The sequence below is a fragment of the Pseudochaenichthys georgianus genome, chromosome 22 (assembly GCF_902827115.2).
Source record: "Pseudochaenichthys georgianus chromosome 22, fPseGeo1.2, whole genome shotgun sequence".
In the NCBI taxonomy this organism is placed as follows: Eukaryota; Metazoa; Chordata; class Actinopteri; order Perciformes; family Channichthyidae; genus Pseudochaenichthys; species Pseudochaenichthys georgianus.
This window is the reverse complement of record NC_047524.1, coordinates 2,870,985-2,888,481: the sequence shown is the minus strand read 5'-3', so window position 1 is coordinate 2,888,481 and position 17,497 is coordinate 2,870,985. Positions and strand designations below refer to the sequence as shown.

The 17,497-nt window shown below is 43.7% G+C and overlaps 2 protein-coding genes across 5 annotated transcripts; one reads left to right on the top strand and one right to left on the bottom strand.

Annotated features, from left to right (window-relative positions):
- Nucleotides 1–3,197: 3,197 nt before the first annotated feature.
- On the top strand, nucleotides 3,198–12,349 carry LOC117468027 (uncharacterized). Of its 4 annotated transcripts, none has more exons than XR_011645294.1 (6): nucleotides 3,198–3,244; nucleotides 4,013–4,950; nucleotides 5,081–5,259; nucleotides 6,289–7,626; nucleotides 9,059–9,195; nucleotides 12,288–12,349. XR_011645294.1 is itself a non-coding variant. In XM_034111982.2 (6 exons), exons 2-5 carry the CDS (start codon nucleotides 4,738–4,740, stop codon nucleotides 7,622–7,624), a joined length of 645 nt encoding a protein of 214 aa, XP_033967873.1. In that variant the 5' UTR covers nucleotides 3,198–3,244; nucleotides 4,013–4,737; the 3' UTR covers nucleotides 7,625–7,642; nucleotides 9,059–9,838. The 4 variants fall into 4 exon arrangements, 1 of the variants encoding a protein (XP_033967873.1); XM_034111982.2 differs by lacking the exon at nucleotides 12,288–12,349 and having other exon boundaries at nucleotides 6,289–6,431; nucleotides 7,515–7,642; nucleotides 9,059–9,838; XR_004554420.2 differs by lacking the exon at nucleotides 12,288–12,349 and having other exon boundaries at nucleotides 9,059–9,838.
- Nucleotides 11,895–16,060, bottom strand: LOC139436081 (uncharacterized). Its single transcript, XM_071207265.1, has 2 exons — nucleotides 13,027–16,060; nucleotides 11,895–12,434 (listed from the first exon to the last, which is right to left on the bottom strand). Exons 1-2 carry the CDS (start codon nucleotides 15,500–15,502, stop codon nucleotides 12,397–12,399), a joined length of 2,514 nt encoding a protein of 837 aa, XP_071063366.1. The 5' UTR covers nucleotides 15,503–16,060; the 3' UTR covers nucleotides 11,895–12,396.
- Nucleotides 16,061–17,497: the final 1,437 nt, after the last annotated feature.

Genomic DNA, 17,497 nt, shown 5'->3' with positions numbered 1-17,497 from the left:
GGATCATGCCTCCATAAAAGAGAAGCCACATTTATCAGCAGCCACCAGACACTTTTTACTACCCAGGTCTGCACACACACACCTCCAGTGTAGCAGTCATAAATAACACAATGAGGAGGAGGAGTGATGATTGATGAAAGGATTGGCAAAGCATAGCCGAGAGAGGAAGATGAAGAGGCAAAAGACACGGACAGAGGATGACATTTGTATTTAAGGAGACTATTTCTAGTGTATTAGCTCTCATTAAATCCAGACCTGAGAGGATTAGAGAGGAAAAATATCCTATTGCCTGTTTTCTCCTGACGAAAACAGAGATTCTTAAAACTGGGACAGTGGGTGTTGCATAACTTCAAAACAGCAATAGGACCGCACTGATGAATAAACCGCAAACTAACACTAACACTAACACAGCAAAGTCTGCCAACACGGGCCGGTTTTAATGAGAACTGGGTGTATCCCTTTTATTGCCGCAATAGGAAGGTGAAGAAACCATGGAGACATGATTGAAATACAGCATACTGTAAAACAATAGGGCCATTGTAAGAATATAACTGACTTATAATGATGTTAAAATGTTGCATTCATTGGTTGTTATGTTATAGCTTATTGCTTCACTATTAACAGAGCAGTTAGGCTTCAAAATAATACATTTCCGAGCTAAGAATAGCTTTTTGTACTGCAGGTTTGGCAATGATCTCTCAGGTAGGACTATATGCAGTGGCGGCTGGTGGAAAATATTTTTGGTGGAGCTGTAGGACTGTATATATGTCAAAGTCAATGGGCTCAGTTGAAACTGGCTTACATACTGACTCGAGAACCTAATTTCTCTTTAAATAAAAGCTGTTAAAGCACATGGAATTAATATTTATTTGTATGCAGATGATACAGTCTTGTATACCTGGGATCTTGTTGCATCGATGCACTTTACAAATGACCGTCAGCCTTTAGTATTTAGCAGTCACTTAACTCAAACGTGTGTTGAATGCCAGTCTATGTTGAATGCACACACATTTAAGCCAATGTTGTGTCTAATGCTTGAATGAAGCCTAAATACATTGTTACAGATCAGGGAAAGAGCAGATAAGTTACTTGTTACAAACATAAAGCCATTCAGTCTGATTAATGTATATCATCCACCACATTCATACTGATTTTAAATATAAGGATTTGTCGTATATTAATTCATTGGCATAGTGTCTCCATTTTGAACTATTGATATTGTCACAGATTGAGATTTGTAACCAAATCAAAACCTATTTTTTTTTATCATCAGTGGGAATTACCGGTTAAATGTAACTTGAATGAGAAATAACAAAATATCCTCTATACATACGTTATTTGTCTCGTCCGGTAGAGGAAACGACCGAGCCAAATATAATTACAAATATCCCAATTCCCTTCTGCTTTCATAACTCACTCATTTCAACCAGGCCTGAAAAAACATCATTTCAACTTTCTCTTCCTTCCTGTTTCACAGATGAGAAGGAAATCGCGAGAGAGACAGCTGCCGCATCTGCTGACGGACAGGATTTCTACCGGATATTATGAAACTGATTTGGGAACATAGCAGTGTTGTGCTGTGTCAGTGTGGTGGAAACAGTCATGAGCAGCTAGGGACAGATTGAAGAGAATCTATGATTGTGTTGCTGAGTCAGAGGAAAGTCACAGGAAGGACTCACTATTGAATCTATTCTTTAAGCACTGGCTGTGCGCCCTGTGAGGCCCCTCTCACATGTACCGGTGATATAGCGGTGTGATAAAAGCGTTATTGAACCAAGAGCCTGCTGACCGTCCTCGGATCAATATCACATAACTGCCACTTGATTGATCTAATCTGTTGGTACAGCTACAGACAGGAAAGAGGTGGTGAAATAAGAGCTCAATACACACACACACACAATTGTGGCTGGATGCTAGCTAGTGCCCACACACACACACACACACACACACACACACACACACACACACACACACACACACACACACACACACACACACACACACACACACACACACACACACACACACACACACACACACACACACACACACACACACACACACACACACACACACACACACACACACACACACACACACACACACACACACACACACACACACACACACACACACACACACACACACACACACACACACACACACACACACACACACACACACACACACACACACACACACACACACACACACACACACACACACACACACACACACACACACACACACACACACAATATATTTATTGTTGTGCCTTCTTAGTTGCTCGTATTATGATGGGATATGGTTTAATTTAGTAAATGTTTGTGTGTGAAAAATGTATATCTCATAAGTGTGTTGGTGTATGATCATTTGTATGAAGTTAATAAAAACATTCTCAGTGTTCAAGTCAATCACTGAAAAGGGTGACGATATCATAAGCACCCAACAGTGAATATAAATATAAAATCTAAGTGTTAATGATTGTCAGTAGAGATGGGATGGCAGAAGGTGCTATAATTCCAAAGCTGGTAAAGACCTTTCAAATTTAGCAATAATAGTCAAATAAGAAAAGGACTGATAAAAGAGATTTGTCCTTGAATCAACTGTTTTATGGAAAATGTTTTATGTAATTTTATTTTATTTATTTTTAAAATGAAAGACATTAGTAATGCCATAAATGTGTGCATACATTCACAGTAAATATGTATTCATAGCTGTCTAATTAAATCAATTTCTCACTTATTCTGACAATGTACTTAACCCCAAATAAAAGAACCCAATAAAAAGAGTAAATAATAGTGAAGTCACGTTGTGATAACAATAACTCATCTCTCGCTTTTTTTTGTTTTCTTTTTGTGCTCCTATTTGAGTTGCCGTCCGGAGTGGGCACCATCTCGCACATGCGCACTGCAGATAGGGCAGGGCTGCTGATCGGGTACATGGATGCATAGATATATATAAATAAACATATATATAAAATTATATATAATATATATAAACGTGTTTATATATATCTATGCATGGATGTATAATAACAACAAGAGTTAAGAGGGTAGTGTGACAGAATATTCTCATCAGAGTCCGGCGCACTTCCTGGGGGCATGCCAGTGGCGGTGCATTTTTCTCCAGCTTCCCAGAAGTCACGTGACTTCTGTGAAGCTGCAGGACGGGCAGCAATACCTGGAGGACCTCAAGTCTCTCAGGAAGTGTGTGTGGCTGCAGGTCGTCCTCTCGTCACCAGGTGAGAAACTCTCCTATTCCCTACCTGAGCTCAGATTATACGCGAACAGAGAAGACCCTTCCTGTTGATCCAGAGAAACTGCCCGACATCAGCAAACTTCCATCCTGAGCTTTGATCTCTTTCTATGTTTCGCTTTGGGTTTAAACCCCACACGGCAACAGCATTAGGATGTTTGAAAGAATAATGACTATTATTATTATTATTATTATATTATTATTATTATTATTATATTATTATATTGGGCTGAGATCCTGTGTGTCCCCGTTGTTGATCAAACACAGGATTTATCAGGAGATCTGCAGAGTGTATTACGTAACGCATTCACATGATGGTCTCAGTCCATCACTGTCTCACTGATACCGCTCCAGAGTCCAGGTACCATGAAGTCATTTCATTTCATATGTGGACAATATCTCAGGGACCAGTTCAGAGTCAAGGGGCGGGTCCTGAGTCCTGGGGTGGGCCCTGAGCCAGTCTATGGCCCTGAGTCAAGGGGCGGGCCCTGAGTCCAGGGGCGGGCCCTGAGTCCAGGGGCGGGTCCTGAGTCAAGGGGCCGGTCCAGCTGTGTTGGTCTAGTGCAGGGGTTGGCAAGTAATGGGCCAATTTTTTTCTGAGCCACTAGATGTCAGGCCAGCTGGTGAATTGTTAAGGGGAGGGGTGCTAGTGAACTGTCGGAATTGTGAAATAATAATGTGAAATTCATTTTTTATTTTTGATCCTTTTTTTTTTATTCTATTTTTTTTTTATTCTATGTCATTCTTGTTTCAGACCTCCTCTGCAGTGGCATCAGAAGGAAGCCTCCATGATGGGCACCGTGGACGAGCTGCTGGATCTGATGTTCAAATGGATGGATCAGAAGGAGGGCTGTGCGATGCACCTGAGGAAACTGGCCCGGGAGCTGGAGGATCTCAGAGAGAAGTGCAACAGCAACCAGTTTATCGGGAACTCAGTGCAGGTGGCGGGAGCTGCAAGCCTGGTTGGAGCCGGCGTGGTCACATTGCTCACCGGCGGATTAGCGGTTGCGTTTCTTGCGTTCGGAGCAACATATATGGGTGTAGGTGTAACCATATCTGTGGTTACTCATCTTACTGAGCACCTCTTATCCAGCATGACGATGGAGAAAGCGCAGCGCATAGAAAGCGAGAGAAACAAGATTGCAGAAAGAATCAAGCGTCTGTTCGAGCAGCTGAGGAAGGAGTGTAAGGCGAAGAGCGTCAACGCAGACAAAGACGAGCTGGACCAACGAGTCATGGCTAAGGTCCTGGGAGCCATCGGCAGAAGGAATGGTCAGAAGTGGACAGTCTGTGATAGCATCAAGTGGTCTTCTTCTTCTGGGCCACAGTTTCCTCTGAATGCAATATCATTAAAATGGAGTCTTGCCTGCAAAGGCGGTTGCTGGAGTTGCTCGTATTTTAGAAGCCTTTGCATTACCAGCAAGAGGAAAGTACCCTAAACCGCTGTCTGCTGAAGCAGGCAAACAAATCTTCAAAATAATGTTCACAATTCCTAAAGTAGTGGACATTGCCCTTAGAGGCACTGCCCTTAAAGAAGGGGTCGCTGCCCTTAAAGAAGGGGTCACTGCCCTTATAGAAAGAGGCACTGCCCTTAAAGGAGGGGGCACTGCCCTTAAAGGAGGGGGCACTACCCTTAAAGGAGGAGGCACTGCCCTTAAAGGAGGGGAAAATGACCTTAAAGGAAGGGCCATGGTAAGATCTTACATGTGTTATTGAATGACTTATTGAAATCCTCCGCATACAGCTACATATCATAATACTAGTTTTGAGACGATCAATGTGAATGTTGTTGAGGCTGACGGTGTGAAATATTCCTGCTCAGATTGCTGTTGGAGTTGTTGGAGTTGCTGGACTTGCGGTTGCACTTCCTAAGGTGATAGACAGCTGGAAGAAAATGATCGAGAACAATCACGTGACTGAAGCGAGCCAATCCATGAGAGGTGCCGCTGACGACTTGGACAAGATGAGCCGGACGCTGAGGAATCAGTTCAAAGACATTAAGTGAGATGTTTATTTTACCGCTGGGTGGCTTTGACTATAAAAATATATCATCATTTATTAGTTGATTTATATGTTGTATTAATAATCTGAAGTAACTTGTGACTGAGGCTCTCAAATAAATGGAGTGGGTTCAAAATATAAGGCACTGTATATGCTAGTATTAGGTAATATCCGGTCTAAATTCTCAATTTAAAGGGGACCTATCATGCAAAAGTCACTTTTTGATGTCTTTTATACATAAAGATGTGTCCCCGGTGTGTCGGGGAACTCACGCAGCGTCAGAAAATAAAACCCTCGCTCTTTTCCTCCTTACCCAAATCTCTAAAAACGGGGAACAACGGAGCTGATCCAGATTTGCGTCCGATATGACGTAATATCTGAAATGTGGACCCACGGCCCAATCAGAAACGTTGCCATCAGAAACAATGCCCGACTGTTTTGGACGTAATATGGTCGGTGTTTACATTAGCATCGCTAACACTCAGAGCTAACCTGTACTGGAGAGCATGTGTGTGAAGAAGCAGGAAGTAAAAAGGAACTCACCTTGTGGTATAACCGGCAAGAGAGAAAGCCTTTGAGCTCCAGACTGTTTCAGAGAGAATCCTTGATGATCCATGATATGGCGTTTCATCACGGCAGTGTTTAGTTGACTCAGTAGCTGCCGGGTCCCGCATGAGCTCAGCCCCCTCCTTTTATAAGCTTTATACCCCAAATCACGTTTGAAACAGGAAGTGAAATAGAGGGATCTGAGGCATGGCTAGAATGGGTGATCTGTTTGGTATTCTGAGCAAAACACTTCATAGACATGTTTTTTATATATTTGTATATATCTGAGACCTATGCTATTGCCTAAAATAGCATGATAGGTGACCTTTAAGTCGTTCACATTTTTACTGAAGTACAGAAGACCGGTACCTTCCAGGGAAACTTAACTAGTAGTTTAACTAGAGCTAAACAAATATGTTACTCATTGTGCCAGGGCAAAGCAGGTTTCTTGAATCATGCTAACTGGACTGGTTTCGTTCACAGGACGATGATGGCTGACAGCCAACGAGAACACGAGGAAAGGCTGAAGAAAGAATGGTTCTCAAGAGCACAACAGGAACACGGGAATCTAAAGATGGCGGGCATGGCGTTGGGCTCTCTGTTTCTCTTTCTGTTTCTGTTTCAAGGTGCCATTTTCTGTAAAACAGACAAAGATATGAGTTTGAGTTCAGCTGAAGGAAGCATCCAAGGGAAGGAGACTGAATCCCACATGGGTTTAAGACATGAGGAAGAAAGACAGGGCCATCAAACAGAGTGGACAGGAAGTGATCAAGAGAAAGGGAGTGAGTGTACAGGAAGTGAACAAGAGAAAGGGAGTGAGTGGAGAGGAAGTGAACAAGAGAAAGGGAGTGAGCAGACAGGAAGTGAACAAGAGAAAGGGAGTGAGTGTACAGGAAGTGAACAAGAGAAAGGGAGTGAGTGGAGAGGAAGTGAACAAAAGAAAGGGAGTGAGCAGACAGGAAGTGAACAAGAGAAAGGGAGTGAGCAGACAGGAAGTGAACAAGAGAAAGGGAGTGAGTGGAGAGATTAATCATTCAAACGAAAGTTAATATAATCAAATATATTCTTGTATAATCCACAAAGAAAATGCATTGTATTTCATGTTGTTCTATCATCACAGTATACAGAATGTACGTGGTTAGGCCTGTTATAGTTTATCACTAGGGGTGTCACTGTTTAGAGGAGACGGCTGACTGCACTCACAGCAGGGGGCCCCTGACTCCATAGAAGAGTACTGGAACCCTGACATGTGTTCAGGCCAGGGGTCTGCAACCTTTTTGACCAAAAGAACCATTTTGCCCCTTTTCCAACCATTCTGTTTTTCTGGAGCCGCAAAACATTATCTGATAGCTTGATAAATAAAACATATAGCTGCACCCTAAAAAGAGTTAACTGATTGAATGATGACTGAACATCGTCAGCTGTCTTCCTCTTCCGTGGAAGAGTAAAGGCTGCAGCACCTTTGACAACTTCTCTCCACATATCAAACATACCGGTACGCCAGCATCGTTTGCTGTGAAAGCAGATAACTCTGTCCACGCTGAATTAAACCCTCTGTGTCCCTCCCATACTTTTCTTGATGTATCCATAGTTCGCTCATCGAGCCGGGGGTCAGGTTAATCACCTGTAAGAAAAGGCGCTGGCAGCAGGATGCGACGCATATTTTACATTCACTGTATTATTTAATTTCCTTCTTATTTGTGTCTAAGCTCAAGGGAGCCAGAGCAGAGGGCTCGGGAGCCGCGGGTTGCTGACCCCTGGGTTAGGCCATACCATAGGGCAGTGCTTCTGCTCCTGGTGGTCCGTGAGCACCCCCTAGTGGTCCGTGAGTATATTGGTAACATTTCACATTTGAAATTAATTAATTAAAGTTTTTCGCACTCTCGCGGGAATATCTCCGCAATGGAGCGAGGTTAAGTTTACTTTCTATTGCATGATAAAGCCCAGCGCAACACCGTCGTCACACATGTTGCCACTTGTTTGTACAATTTTCAGGCGATTTGTATTCTGTTCTAGAAAAACATAGGATATCAAGAAGCGAATAAAACAAACAATGTATTTTATGAACATTTATCCATGCTGGAAGTAGATTTAGGAGTTAGAGATTATTATCTAATATATGCATCCAATGAAGCATTGCATGAAGTCTGTTGATGATCAGAGGCTGTTGTTGGGGCTGCATAAACATTTGTTTATTTTTGGATAATCAGTTCAAAGACATTAAGTGAGATGTTTATTTTACCGCTGGGTGGCTTTGACTATAAAAATATATCATCATTTATTAGTTGATTTATATGTTGTATTAATAATCTGAAGTAACTTGTGACTGAGGCTCTCAAATAAATGGAGTGGGTTCAAAATATAAGGCACTGTATATGCTAGTATTAGGTAATATCCGGTCTAAATTCTCAATTTAAAGGGGACCTATCATGCAAAAGTCACTTTTTGATGTCTTTTATACATAAAGATGTGTCCCCGGTGTGTCGGGGAACTCACGCAGCGTCAGAAAATAAAACCCTCGCTCTTTTCCTCCGTACCCAAATCTCTAAAAACGGGGAACAACGGAGCTGATCCAGATTTGCGTCCGATATGACGTAATATCTGAAATGTGGACCCACGGCCCAATCAGAAACGTTGCCATCAGAAACAATGCCCGACTGTTTTGGACGTAATATGGTCGGTGTTTACATTAGCATCGCTAACACTCAGAGCTAACCTGTACTGGAGAGCATGTGTGTGAAGAAGCAGGAAGTAAAAAGGAACTCACCTTGTGGTATAACCGGCAAGAGAGAAAGCCTTTGAGCTCCAGACTGTTTCAGAGAGAATCCTTGATGATCCATGATATGGCGTTTCATCACGGCAGTGTTTAGTTGACTCAGTAGCTGCCGGGTCCCGCATGAGCTCAGCCCCCTCCTTTTATAAGCTTTATACCCCAAATCACGTTTGAAACAGGAAGTGAAATAGAGGGATCTGAGGCATGGCTAGAATGGGTGATCTGTTTGATATTCTGAGCAAAACACTTCATAGACATGTTTTTTATATATTTGTATATATCTGAGACCTATGCTATTGCCTAAAATAGCATGATAGGTGACCTTTAAGTCGTTCACATTTTTACTGAAGTACAGAAGACCGGTACCTTCCAGGGAAACTTAACTAGTAGTTTAACTAGAGCTAAACAAATATGTTACTCATTGTGCCAGGGCAAAGCAGGTTTCTTGAATCATGCTAACTGGACTGGTTTCGTTCACAGGACGATGATGGCTGACAGCCAACGAGAACACGAGGAAAGGCTGAAGAAAGAATGGTTCTCAAGAGCACAACAGGAACACGGGAATCTAAAGATGGCGGGCATGGCGTTGGGCTCTCTGTTTCTCTTTCTGTTTCAAGGTGCCATTTTCTGTAAAACAGACAAAGATATGAGTTTGAGTTCAGCTGAAGGAAGCATCCAAGGGAAGGAGACTGAATCCCACATGGGTTTAAGACATGAGGAAGAAAGACAGGGCCATCAAACAGAGTGGACAGGAAGTGATCAAGAGAAAGGGAGTGAGTGTACAGGAAGTGAACAAGAGAAAGGGAGTGAGTGGAGAGGAAGTGAACAAGAGAAAGGGAGTGAGCAGACAAGAAGTGAACAAGAGAAAGGGAGTGAGTGTACAGGAAGTGAACAAGAGAAAGGGAGTGAGTGTACAGGAAGTGAACAAAAGAAAGGGAGTGAGCAGACAGGAAGTGAACAAGAGAAAGGGAGTGAGCAGACAGGAAGTGAACAAGAGAAAGGGAGTGAGTGGAGAGATTAATCATTCAAACGAAAGTTAATATAATCAAATATATTCTTGTATAATCCACAAAGAAAATGCATTGTATTTCATGTTGTTCTATCATCACAGTATACAGAATGTACGTGGTTAGGCCTGTTATAGTTTATCACTAGGGGTGTCACTGTTTAGAGGAGACGGCTGACTGCACTCACAGCAGGGGGCCCCTGACTCCATAGAAGAGTACTGGAACCCTGACATGTGTTCAGGCCAGGGGTCTGCAACCTTTTTGACCAAAAGAACCATTTTGCCCCTTTTCCAACCATTCTGTTTTTTCTGGAGCCGCAAAACATTATCTGATAGCTTGATAAATAAAACATATAGCTGCACCCTAAAAAGAGTTAACTGATTGAATGATGACTGAACATCGTCAGCTGTCTTCCTCTTCCGTGGAAGAGTAAAGGCTGCAGCACCTTTGACAACTTCTCTCCACATATCAAACATACCGGTAAGCCAGCATCGTTTGCTGTGAAAGCAGATAACTCTGTCCACGCTGAATTAAACCCTCTGTGTCCCTCCCATACTTTTCTTGATGTATCCATAGTTCGCTCATCGAGCCGGGGGTCAGGTTAATCACCTGTAAGAAAAGGCGCTGGCAGCAGGATGCGACGCATATTTTACATTCACTGTATTATTTAATTTCCTTCTTATTTGTGTCTAAGCTCAAGGGAGCCAGAGCAGAGGGCTCGGGAGCCGCGGGTTGCTGACCCCTGGGTTAGGCCATACCATAGGGCAGTGCTTCTGCCCCTGGTGGTCCGTGAGCACCCCCTAGTGGTCCATGAGTATATTGGTAACATTTCACATTTGAAATTAATTAAGTTTTTCGTACTCTCGCGGGAATATCTCCGCAATGGAGCGAGGTTAAGTTTACTTTCTATTGCATGATAAAGCCCAGCGCAACACCGTCGTCACACATGTTGCCACTTGTTTGTACAATTTTCAGGCGATTTGTATTCTGTTCTAGAAAAACATAGGATATCAAGAAGCGAATAAAACAAACAATGTATTTTATGAACATTTATCCATGCTGGAAGTAGATTTAGGAGTTAGAGATTATTATCTAATATATGCATCCAATGAAGCATTGCATGAAGTCTGTTGATGATCAGAGGCTGTTGTTGGGGCTGCATAAACATTTGTTTATTTTTGTTTTGTAGGCAGACCATGCAGGCCTCAGAGAGTTAAACTTGGGCCTGCGACCATCGGTTTATTGTATTTTGTTTTGAAAATCCAGAGTGGAGGTTTGTGTTGTACTACATGCGGTGTATTTAGCATTTCTCTCAGTAGCCAACAATCTGTGAGTCTGTTGGCTCGGACTAAACTCCATAATAAATATAGTCTACATTTCACAAGAGGTGTAAAACCTGAGAGCATTTTAAATCGCATTTGAACTAAATGCTTATATAATCTGTAGTTGTATTGTTGATTTAATGTGTGAACGAGGCGATACAGAGAAGGTTGGGCTGTCATTTGTTATGTACTGTTGGAGTGGGAAGCAGGCCTATTGTTTCTGGATATTTGTGGAGTCAGGTGGTCCGTGAGGGTTTTTTATTGGTTAAGTGGTCCTTGGTATGAAACAGTTTAAGAAACACTGCCATAGGAGACAAGTCCAGTCCCACACACCAGAGGTCATGACCTTTCCCCACATAGGGTATGAAGGAGTGTCTTTGGTTTCCTGTCCCTGTGTGCAGCATCAAAGCTCTGGCTGAGAGGGAGAACGCTCCAGAGCGGGGTTTCTCCTCGGCGAGCTCTCTCAACTCGGCGAGCTCTCTCAACTCGGCGAGCTCTCTCAACTCGGCGAGCTCTCTCAACTCGGCGAGCTCTCTCAACTCGGCGAGCTCTCTCAACTCGTTCTCTCAACCCGGCGAGCTCTCTCAACTCGTTCTCTCAACCCGGCGAGCTCTCTCAACTCGGCGAGTTCTCTCAACTCGGCGAGCTCTCTCAACTCGTTCTCTCAACCCGGCGAGCTCTCTCAACCCGGCGAGCTCTCTCAACTCGGCGAGCTCTCTCAACTCGGCGAGCTCTCTCAACTCGGCGAGTTCTCTCAACTCGGCGAGCTCTCTCAACTCGGCGAGTTCTCTCAACTCGGCGAGCTCTCTCAACTCGTTCTCTCAACCCGGCGAGCTCTCTCAACTCGGCGAGTTCTCTCAACTCGGCGAGCTCTCTCAACTCGGCGAGTTCTCTCAACTCGGCTGTTACGTCCCCACTAAGGTCTAGGGGACCTGGAGACAATAACGTACAACCAATAATTATGAGAGAGTCAGAGTAAAGGTTGACAAAAGGTTTATTCCTTGTAACCTATCATATAATACAATTAAACAGAAACACTCTGTTTGTGAGGAGGAGGAGGAGGAGGAGGAGTCAAAGGATTGTGCCAAACAAAAGAAACAAGCATAACAAAACCAGGCCTATCTCTACAACTATCCTTTGAAACCAAACTCAAACAAAAACCCTCACTAACTAACTACAAAGAATTTGACAAAACAATATACAGGGGTGGCAACAATCCGCTTACCTAGTGTGTCTAAACAATAGTTAGCTCGGTGGTGAGAAATGTACAGGGTACCCCAGACTTACCTAACTCCTCCACCTCTCAACACACACACATTAACAAAGTTCAGATTATTCAAATAGCTTTAGTTGCTAAACACAGCCGTGTTCCTTCCTCAGCAACAGGCCCAGAGTGAGAGAGAGAAGACTTCCTGGGTGCCTCCTTTATGGTCGGCCCTGGTTGCTGATAGGCCAGCTGAGGGTGAGAGGATCCAATCAGCCATCAGACTCAGGTGCACAGGCAGATACCGATCAGCTGCTGATTAGCTGTGCAGAAGACAGGGAGAAGAGAGAAACACAGGAGGGAAGGAAAACCACACATGTACAGCCTGCCTGGCACGTAACACCCCCACACATATAAATCCAAACAGTATGTTTGGCCCTTACAATGAACCTTCCATTTACATAGCACGAGATAGTGCATCGGCAAGAACATTATCGGACCCCTTTTTATGGCTTATGTCAAGGTTGTAGTTCTGGACAATCAACGACCAACGCATAAGGCGTTGATTGTGGTTGTACATCCTTGAAAGAAAAACCAGCGGATTGTGATCAGTGTATACCTTAATAGGTTTTACACTGGAGCCAAGATACACCTCAAAGTGCTGCAAGGCAAACAATAGAGCTAAAGCTTCTTTCTCAATAGTAGAGTACTTCAACTGATGTTTGTTGAACTTTCGGGAGAAGTAGCTCACGGGGTGATCGATAGCCTGTGCATCTTCTTGTAGAAGAACAGCCCCTGTCCCAACTCCACTGGCATCGACCTCGAGCTTGAATGGCTTCGAAAAGTCTGGTGCAGAAAGAACAGGAGTACAACACAGAATACCTTTTAGGCTCTCAAATGACTGCTGACACTCACCGGACCAAACGAAAGACTTTGAGGGACTGGTCAACGTAGTGAGTGGGGCCGCCACCGATGAGAAGTTTCTGCAGAAACGGCGATAGTACCCTGCCATTCCTAGGAAGCGGCGAAGTTCCCTCCTGGTGGATGGCACTGGGAGGGAGGCAATTGCCCTGATCTTTGCATCAGCAGGGCACACCTTCCCCCGACCAACCTGCTGACCAAGGTAGAGAACGGTACCTTTTCCAAACTCACATTTGGCAAGGTTAAGCGTTAGGGATGCGGCCGACAAGCACTTAAAAACTTCTCTTAAGGTAGACATGTGGCTAGACCAGTCCTTAGAATAGACAATGTCGTCCAGATATGCCTTACAGTCTGGAACATGTCCTAATACAAGATTTACAAGCCTCTGAAAGGTGGCAGGTGCGTTACACATACCGAAAGGCATCACAGTATACTGAAGGAAACTGTCAGGTGTCACAAAGGCCGAGATGTCAGAAGCACGCTGTGTTAAAGGAACTTGCCAGTATCCCTTTAACATGTCCAGTTTACTGACAAATTGTGCAGGACCAATTTCATCGATGCAGTCATCAATGAGCGGTAATGGGTGTGCATCGGGGACAGTGACAGCATTAACCTTGCGAAAGTCAGTGCAGAATCTGGGACTGCCATCTGACTTTGTGTCTAGCACACAAGGGGAACTCCAGGGACTGGAACTAGGCCTTGCAAATCCGTTTTTAAGTAGATATTCAACTTCCCTTTTCATAACCTCTCTCTTAACTGGGTTAACTCTGTACGCCCGCTGTTTGATGGGCGAGGGGTTGGTCAAAACCACATCATGAGCTAGGACAGAAGTTTGTGATGGAGTGTCATTAAAAAGACATGCAAAGTCAAATATCAGTTTCTGTATATCACTTCCTTGGATATCAGGAAGATGAGACAAGTAATTGGGCAAATCAGCTAATACCTCAGTATTGCTTAGTCTTGCCCCCTGTGGTGTTGCACTGCGCATCACCAACTCATCCTCATTTGAGCTCACCTTTGAAACTGAAGCCATAGGAGAGACGGTTGTCTCCACCTGGTGAGCTTTAGAAGACTCACTTTGGTCTTCCCTGGTGCAGTACTTCTTTAGCATGTTGATATGACACACTCTGGTAGGACGTCTGCGGTAAGGTGTTTGAATGACGTAGTTTGTTTCACCGAGCTTCTTATCTACAACATAAGGACCAGCAAATTTAGTAGACAGAGCAGAACCAGGTACAGGCAATAGAACCAACACCTTGTCACCTGGCTGAAACAAGCGTGCTACCGCCTTCTGGTCGTAGCGTTTCTTCATGTTCCCCTGGGTAGAGGTCAAAGCTTCCCTAGCCAAGGAGCAAGCACGATTTAGACGATCCTTAAGTTTGGCGACATACTCCGGGATACTGCAAACTGTTTTCGTGGGCATGATCAAATGCTCTTTAAGAACCCTTAAAGGACCTCTGACCTCATGTCCAAACACTAGCTCAGCAGGACTAAAACCTAGAGACTCCTGAACAACTTGGCACACATGACATGTTCGACAATAAAGAACTACATCAGACTTAAGTCCTGGCCAAAAGAAGTGTTTTAAAACTCTTTGATATGTTTTTATTACCCCCATGTGACCTGACCATGGATGATCATGAGCCAAGGATATCACCTGAGAACGATAGGTTGTTGGCACGACAACTTGATAAATTGCTAAGGAGTCTGACTCCTCACAGGCATCACTAATCCAGCGACGCATTAATAGGTGATCTTCCATAATGTAGGCCATCTTCTTTGACTTGGCCTCTTCCTGACTGATAACAGAAGAGAGACATTTAGAAAGTGTTTCATCACTTAACTGGGCTGCCATGAATTCTTCCCGAGTGGCAGGCAGTTGTACAAGCTCTGAGCTGTTACTGGCTGATCCAGCACCAGCAGACCGGGCCTCCTCTGGCAGTCGGTCCGACACTGTCATGTCTTCAAGAAACTGCCCTGTAGCAAGAAAAGAATCAGACGAGTCCTCTCCGTATTTCTTTGACTGTGCCCTTGTAACAACACAAGCAGGAAAGATTTCGGGAGGTACTTCAGCTGATTTCTCTGCGTCTAAACTTAGATCAGGAGAATCAATGACCTCAGGTACTGGCTTAACTTTGCCCCCAGCCAAGTCATTACTGAGGATGAAATCAACACCTTTGATGGGCAAGGCAGGGAGGACAGCTACTTTAAAGAATCCTTTGACAAGAGATGAGTGAATATAAACATTGTGCAAAGGAGCCGCAACTAGTGTCATGCCTACCCCTTGAACAACAGCACTTGATCCACATGATGATCTGGAGGTTAAAGGTAATATGCCTTCCCTAATAATGGACTGAGAACCTCCTGTGTCCCTAAGTACCTGTACTGGCAGCTGGTCTTTAGGATCCCCTGTTAAAGAAACAAAAGCCCTTGGAAATAAAGGGTTTGAAACAGGGATCAGGTACATCATCTTCCTGGGACATTTCTATGTCTGATAGGGAAACTCCTTTAATGAGTCCCATGCCTTTTGGCGTTTGAAAGCGTTGCGAAAATTGTTGTTTACGCTTTAAGAAATGACACCCTGAAATAAGGTGTCCTGTTTTATGGCAGTAGTTACACTCACGGGGCCCCCGTGGAGGTGATGGTGGTCCTCTAGACCTTTCAAAAGTTGTTGGGCCAAGATCAGGTCTTCCGGTTAGTGATATTGAAGCACTATCTGGGCGCAAGGGTGAAGAAAACACAGTCTTATGAGTGAGCATAAATTCATCCGCTAAAACAGCTGCCTTAGCCAGTGAAGTAACCTTCTGTTCATTTAAGAATATCACCATCCTTTCAGGCAAAGTATTCTTAAAATCTTCCAAGAGAAGTAACTGACGAAGACTCTCAAAATGATCCTTCACTTCATTAGCCGCACACCATTTATCAAAGAGAATGCCCTTCTCTCGCGCAAACTCAACAAATGTCTGCGTAGCAGACTTTTTATGGTTTCTGAACTTTTGTCTGTAGGCCTCCGGCACAAGCTCATAAGCACGCAATATCGACTCTTTAAGCACTTCGTACTGCAAGCTTTCTTCCAAAGAAAGTGAAGATACCACTTCCTGAGCCTTACCTACTAATTTGCACTGAAGTAGGATTGGCCACATGTCTTTAGGCCAGACCAGTGCGGTAGCAATTCTCTCAAAAGCACAAAAATATGAGTCAACCTCTGACTCTCTAAAAGTTGGCACTAAAGCAATATTTTTACTAACATCAAAACTCTTTGTATGAGAGACTGTATGTGAAGGTCTTGACCTCTCAAATGTCTGCTCTGAAGAGATTCTCAGGGCATCAACTTCAAGCCGCTTTAACGTGATTTCTTTCTCAGCTTCTATCTCTAACTTGCGAATCTGCAGCCTGTGTTCATAGTCCGCTCTACGCTCCTTTTCCTGGCCCTCCATCTGAAGACGGACAAGACGAACTTTTAGTTTGGCATTACTACTTGCACCTAAGCTACCCGGAGAGAAAGCCTCAATCCTAGGAAGCGTTGCAGGAGGAGCTTGAGGACTAAACTTGTCAACTCTAGGTGTAGCTAATACTCTTTCCCTATCATCTTCAATAGACACCTCAGCCCTAGGCTGAGTTGACATGCTTGGGATTTCAAGAATCTTTAACTCCTCTAGTTTTTGCAGGATTTTCTCTCTTATCTCTTTTTTTACTTTATACTTGTCTACTGTAATGTTAAAGTGAGCTGCAATACATAACATGTCATCTTTGTGACAGGAATACAACGTATCAACACTTGGACTTTCAATAAAGTCCTGTAAGTCAAAACCCATTTTTCAGCCAATGTACAACACCTACAATGCCTTCTCAATTATTGGTTGTTTTTATTTCAGGAAAATAGATTTCTCGGACGAGCCCCCATTTGTTACGTCCCCACTAAGGTCTAGGGGACCTGGAGACAATAACGTACAACCAATAATTATGAGAGAGTCAGAGTAAAGGTTGACAAAAGGTTTATTCCTTGTAACCTATCATATAATACAATTAAACAGAAACACTCTGTGAGGAGGAGGAGGAGTCAAAGGATTGTGCCAAACAAAAGAAACAAGCATAACAAAACCAGGCCTATCTCTACAACTATCCTTTGAAACCAAACTCAAACAAAAACCCTCACTAACTAACTACAAAGAATTTGACAAAACAATATACAGGGGTGGCAACAATCCGCTTACCTAGTGTGTCTAAACAATAGTTAGCTCGGTGGTGAGAAATGTACAGGGTACCCCAGACTTACCTAACTCCTCCACCTCTCAACACACACACACATTAACACAGTTCAGATTATTCAAATAGCTTTAGTTGCTAAACACAGCCGTGTTCCTTCCTCAGCAACAGGCCCAGAGTGAGAGAGAGAAGACTTCCTGGGTGCCTCCTTTATGGTCGGCCCTGGTTGCTGATAGGCCAGCTGAGGGTGAGAGGATCC